Below are 6,600 nucleotides of genomic sequence, written 5' to 3' on the forward strand. Positions count from 1 at the left end.
GGTACCTGTCTGCGATTGTGTGTGTATGTGTGTGAGAGTGTGTGTGTATATGTGTGTGTAAATGTGTGTGAGTGTGTGTGAGAGAGTGTGAATTTTTGTGAATGTGTGTTTATGTGTGTACGTGTGTGAATGTATGTGAATGTATGTGTGAGTGTGTGTGGTGTGTGTGTATGTATGAGTGTGTGTATGGATGTGTGTATGAATGTGTGTGTATGTGTACGTGTGGGATGTGATTATGTTTGTACCTGTCTGTGAATGTGTCTGTCACCCAGCGTACGGCTGGGTGTCTACTGCAGGTATTATTATAATTAACTTTTGACAAGTTATCACTTTTAAATATGGAATAAAATACCATAGTGCATCACTCCGGGCTTTCCTCCGCCATTTTAGGCTGACATGTTGTGTGACATCAATATTATACTGCCAAAATTGTTTACTGGCTTCAAACGAAAAACAGAAACAATAAATTCATGTTTCATCTTTATTAACACATCAAGGTGTAGAGTAAAAGAGCATTAAAATCGCACATGATGCACTACAACCATAAACCTGGCATCAATACATATATATATGTATTACGAATTGTCTCAAGCAGGTATTTCGTCACAACAATAACGAATAACAACAACAAAGTAGACGGGATTCACACTCGCCTGCAGCCAATGATGAATATATACTCCTCACAAACATTCCTGCTAATCAACAAACTACACAATCGTCACCACACATTCCCGTTACATGAGACTTGCATATCCTGGCAGAGGTAAGATACTATAGTATTGCTTGCGATATGAAAAATAAATATGAAATCATTCCTTTAAATAATTGTTAATCAGATCAATAACAAAGCGAGCAGTAGAGATATAGGCGTGCGCCTTCACTTACTCAATAAATAGACATTACATATTGTGTCAAAGATGTACACATAACTATTGGAAGTAATGGTTTTATATATATGTGTGTCTGTCTGAATGTGTGTGTGCGTGCATGTTTGTGAGCGGGTATTTATGTGTGAGCGGGCATATGTCTGTGTGCGCGCATGCGTACGTGCATGTATGTGTGTGAGCGGGCATGTGTGTGTGCTAGTGTGCTTGCAATTTGTGTGTGTGCATGTGTGTGTGCATGTGTGTGTGCATGTGTATTTGTGCGTGCGTGCATGTGCGTGTATGTGTCTTTAAAACAAAGAATCAAGGTCAGTGAGATTCAGAGACTATAAGATATGATAGTATGACGAGTATTGTGTTTGGGTTGTAAGGCCTTTTCAATGGAAAATGAAGTTTACAAGAATAACATGAATAAATACAAACATTGAAGATGACTCACGCCTTTCCTGAGGGTGACGTGTGGAACTATAAACCCTAACAAGAACAAATACGTCTGTTAATGGCGAGGATGTCGGACCTGAAGGGTGACAATGGAGGTAGTGGCTACAAGTGGTGTTCCTGCAAGTAGGCATCAGCCCTTTCTGCTATTGCTACAAAGATCTGTTTGGCGTCTCGCATGATGAGATAGTTTCTCCTGTCGATTTCAGAAATATCCTTCAGAGCCCTGTATTCACTCGGCATGATGTCACGTGACACATCAGTAGCTACTTCCTGGTTGAGGCCTTCCAGCATGTCCTGCATCAAACACAACATCTCCACGTACTTGTTTTCAAGTCCCTCCAGTTTCTGAGTGTAGTCATATGTATCGAGGCGAGCTTGTTCCAGGAAGACCCCAATTTGTGACAAACGCTTGGTTTCATTGAAAAGTATATCCTCAATCTGCAGGGAAAGGAACATTCTCATTGAACTGTTTATATTTGCTTTGCTTACACAACTCAAAGCCGGGTGTATGTTTAACAGGGGTTTATGTTGAAGTGTTCAAGGATATGTCAAACTTTGCAAAATCAGAGTAAAGTAATATACATGTATAAGGAAGAGAATTTATGGACGTCAACTTCTTAATTTTGAGGACACACGTTTGGGAGTATATGCTTACTCCTTCATCAAGTGAATGAGGCAGTGAACATATATATGTAACTGTAAGGAAAGTAGGAAAGTAACAAAAGTGATAAGATAAAGTGGAAACTAACAAGGTAGGCCAACAGATGATTGCCACTGGAATATATGTTGTAAAATCCACTGTCCAACACGCCGCTTAACCTAACGCACTAACCCACTGACTCAGTACTGATGCTGGGAGTGAGGTAAGTGAAAGAATTCCTGAGAAGACTTCCTTCATATACGGTATTACGTCACACGATCGTCTGACCGAGGGTGTGACGATAAGGGGTATGTTACTTGAACTCTATATGTTATACTACTATATATATCACACTGCCGGTTTAAGGGTAGTACTGTGCATGTTATACTACTATATATATCACACTGCCGGTTTAAGGGTAGTACTGTGCATGTTATTCTACTATATATATCACACTGCCGGTTTAAGGGAAGTACTGTGCATGTTATACTACAGTAACTATATATATCACACTGCCGGTTTAAGGGTAGTACTGTGCATGTTATACTATATACCGTACTTACCAGAATGCCAGGTTTGAAGGAAGCACCTGTTCCCGGGAATCCTGTGAGAGAGGGACTCGTGTGGAGTAGTTGTGCGGCTGTGCTGCCTATCCGTGTCTTCTACAAAACATCAACGGTACACTGATTGTTTGTTTGTTTGTTGTTCAACGCCCCTATCAGCAATATTCCCGCTATATGACGGCGGTATGTACATAATCTATTCTGGACCAGACAATCCAGTGATTGACATCATGAGCACGCATCCACGTCAACTAGGCTGACCACCCGATCCCGTTAGTCGCCCCTAACGACATGCATAGTCGCCTTTTACGGCAAGCATGGGTTGCTGAAGATCTATTCTAACCCGGATCTTCACGGGTCGGACGGTACACTGATAATCACGGGATGGAAGACGCCAAAATACAGACAGTTAAACGAACCTAGGTTGGATGAAAAAACATTAAAATGGCGTTCAATATTATTTCACTCATACAGCGACGTGATTGCACGCGTGTGTTCCAGCTGCTTATACTAGACCGGACTGATGTCGACTTTGTGGTGCTGGGCCACTGATATATCATGCCGAAGTTTAACATGGATACCCCAGTCAGACATTTTACTGACTCCGAACCGACTCGTTCTTGTTTTATCCCTTTGTGCCGAGCGCCAGGCAGGGTAACAAGGAGTACCATCTTTTACTGTATTTTGGTATGACGTGGCTATGGAATCGAAACACCGACCACCCGCTCTCCGGGCAGACGCTCTATCCACTTGTTAATGCGACAAGAGTATAACGGACAAAACAGCTGTGAAAATTATATGAATGGTCAGTGATGGCACCAGGTGTTCGCGAAAAGCGTAAATAATGTACCACGTCACGTTTCTCAGCCCGATACTGCATTGTTTTACGCCGCATTTAGCAATATTCTAGCAACATCAGGGCTGAGGACACCAGACATCGAACCCGGATCTTCGGCGTGACGAGCGAACACTTTAACCACTAGGCTACCCCACCGCATTGTGTAGATGCTGTTAACGTAGGCCGGTATGTCTGTTGTACTTACAATTATGTAGGTTATTTTGTCGGTGAGAGTTGCTGCTGTCTGAGACTCGTACTTGAGTGACGTCAGGTCTATGCCGAGTGGCATGGGCGGGAGAGAGGGTAGGGGTGGGAGTGAGCCAGAGACGGGCGCCCCACCACCACACGGGTTTACCCAACGGCCGTCCTCCTCAGGTAGTGGTACCGCATGGGTTGTTGAATTCGGATGTTGAAAGAGCAGCAGAGCTAAAAGATGAAACGACAACAGTTCAGATATAGCTCGTGGTTATATTATTACATGTTGAAATAAACTGCGGAAACAAATTCCACTGGGAATAAAAAGCAAAGCAGCGATACCAATTGTAGGAGTTGATCACTGAAAATCAGGTCCGAAATGGGTTGACATGTCCTACAAATGATACACTTTTTATATTAACCAATATTTCGCATTCACAAACGTGGCGTGGTAGTCTAGTGGTTAAAGCGTTGAACCGACACGCCAAAGACTCGGGTTCTATTCCCAACATGGTTACACTCGGCGAATACTGATACAAAAGGCATAACGTCACACACATTCACATTCATCCTGGAACACATGATACCAAATCCTTCCAACGCACCTGTTGACAACGTGAAGGCGAGCACCAGTTTGGACATTCTGAACGGAGTAGATGAACACTTCGGTAACGTTCTGAAGAAGTCTTTTTTATTTGTGTCTTAGACTCTCCCATGGCAGTATTTATATACTTATATACGTAAAACGAAAGAGAATGACGGGTATTACTGAAATATATTGGAAAATTACATTAATTCGCATCCCAAATTTCCATAATTAATGTATCAAGTGGACATCTTTCCTGGACAGTGATACCTTGACCTACTCCCAATCAACCAATCAGATCCCAGTCTTGCAAACAAACCATGGTTAATTCGGCAGTTTTCGTGAAAAAACCCAACTTTCAAACCATCAACGATCGCCAGATATTCTGTGAGGTAGCTATGGTAACCTAAAACAGTTGTACCAACGATATTGTGGACAGCTAGAAACAAGGAATTACATAGGAGAAGCTCACCTTGTTCTGAGGACCAATTAGTGGAAGGTAACGAAGGCAAAGGGAAATCCAACCTTCTCACATCTCCAAGCATACCCTATAGTCCTACCTTTAATAAAACAGCCAATCAGATCTGTTAGGGCGCCTGTGAATGAGCTGTTTTTATTTACAGTTTATATATTTTGCATTATCACCATCATGGCGTCGGACATCGATAAGCCGCTTTTGCATCAACACAGGTTTTTATTTCCGTCAAAGTCACAATTAACCTCAACTGGACTTTCCACACCCCAGGAAGAGTGTCGCTGCTTCGGCCAACGTGTGTACCAGGAAACTCGTCTCTAATATATGTGTGATAGAGCATGGAGCACGACGCGTGTTGGTATTGTTTCACGAATTAACGCCAGTAAACATCACCAGATCATTCATATATAAAAATAGTTATCTGTACATATACTAGATTCTGGGTTCCAGGGATTCTAAAATCTGTGGCATATTGCCTATGCCGGTAGGAGTTTACTTCAGCATGCTCGCTAACGTCGATTTATGAATATAGGCATGGTTCGATTCTAACCCTGACGTCATCATAGGTGGGATGACGATTGTGAAAGAGTGTAAAACAAAAGTTCTGTTCAGTTCAGATTGTGTAAATGACGTCTAAAAAATGTAGTAATACAAGGTTGTTCATAAAAGTTCCTATGTTACTAACCTATGTTTCCTACATCTTGTGCTATTATTGATGTTACAGATTGTTTGCAAACACCGTGTTTTGTATCGGATTCTACGACAAACGTTTTACATAAAACTGATCGTGATAGGTGTGGCAACCGTGTTACTACCGGCATATCATTTATCAAAACCAAATATTTTATATATTTTAACGTTTACGGTTTATCCTCTTATATCATTTGTGTATGAATATATATTATATACACACGAAGAAAGCCGTAAGTCAGACTATATGTTGCACATCTTATCTAAAGGATTAATTATTCAATAAACATCTGTAGCTTTCAGTCTTTCGTGGCTTAAGAAATATTTTGCCTACTGAATTTTAAATTCAGATGACGACCAAAAAGAGTGTGCATTAAAAAAAATGGATGAACAAATTGGGAAGTCATTGTTATAAAAATAAACTCCTTAAACAGTGTTTTTCCGTGTCAAGCCATTGTCCCACAACGTATAGGACGCGGATGTATATCAAAATATTTCCGGCAAATCTATGAATAATCTATGAATGAATGTAGTTTCAATGGCCGTGAGAGAGTATTTGCAGTGTTGAAGTGTCGTCATGTGTACGCTAGTTCCCGCCTGCACCCCTCTGGTTAACGTGAAGGCTGCACTAAGATGGCGTCCTGTTATGTGAGTGAGTGAGTGAGTATAGTTTTACGCCGCTTTTAGCAATATTCCAGCAATATCACGGCGGGGGACACCAGAAATGGGCTTCACACATTGTACCCATGTCGGGAATCGAACTCTGGTCTTCGGCGTGACGAGCGAACGCTTTAACCACTAGGCTACCCGACCGCCGCCGTCCTGTTATGTATCCGTGTCACGTGATGGTAGACGTGCCATGGATGCCCCTGAAGTATTCAGAATACACACAATGGTGGACACTTGTAAGTGGTGACGCCCTTCATCACATATATACAGACACCTTCATTCATACAACTGTTCTATTTAGTCAGTTATGCGCTGCGTCTTCGCAACAGCTTGGTGTGCTTGTAGGTAGAGAACCGTCCCTGTTTCAGAGGAGCGTCATGATCATTGTCACCGTGTGGGGACGGGTATTACTCGGGTCGAAACGCTCAATTGCTATTTTCGTTTTCTCTCGCATGTGATTGGTTGTTGCCTAGTTAACAGCATTTCATTGTGCAGTTACCCGACTGGGAATGCACAATCGTTCCATGCATTCTGATTTACACGTCAGTCCAAGCTTGCACGGTGCCGCCTGTTTACTTTGAAAAGATCTTCGAGAAATGAAAAGTTAAAACTCATTTTT

General features: G+C 41.9%; 1 protein-coding gene across 1 annotated transcript; it reads right to left on the reverse strand.

Moving 5' to 3' along the window:
- Positions 1–1,165: 1,165 nt before the first annotated feature.
- Positions 1,166–4,203, reverse strand: LOC124113411. Its single transcript, XM_046473742.2, has 4 exons — positions 4,167–4,203; positions 3,572–3,792; positions 2,529–2,627; positions 1,166–1,763 (listed from the first exon to the last, which is right to left on the reverse strand). Exons 1-4 carry the CDS (start codon positions 4,201–4,203, stop codon positions 1,428–1,430), a joined length of 693 nt encoding a protein of 230 aa, XP_046329698.2. The 3' UTR covers positions 1,166–1,427.
- Between the last annotated feature and the right edge of the window lie 2,397 nt (positions 4,204–6,600).

This window comes from Haliotis rufescens, unplaced genomic scaffold (genome assembly GCF_023055435.1).
Source record: "Haliotis rufescens isolate VD_foot unplaced genomic scaffold, xgHalRufe1.0.p SCAF_27, whole genome shotgun sequence".
NCBI classification, from domain to species: Eukaryota; Metazoa; Mollusca; class Gastropoda; order Lepetellida; family Haliotidae; genus Haliotis; species Haliotis rufescens.

Excerpts from the sequence above, each read along its gene's own strand:
- LOC124113411 (XM_046473742.2), bottom strand. The coding sequence starts at position 4,203 with ATGTCCAAACTGGTGCTCGCCTTCACGTTGTCAACAG. Across the intron at positions 3,793-4,166 it reads CGCCTTCACGTTGTCAACAG|CTCTGCTGCTCTTTCAACAT; the intron begins GTGCGTTGGAAG and ends TTCATCTTTTAG. Across the intron at positions 2,628-3,571 it reads ACAAAATAACCTACATAATT|AAGACACGGATAGGCAGCAC; the intron begins GTAAGTACAACA and ends GATGTTTTGTAG.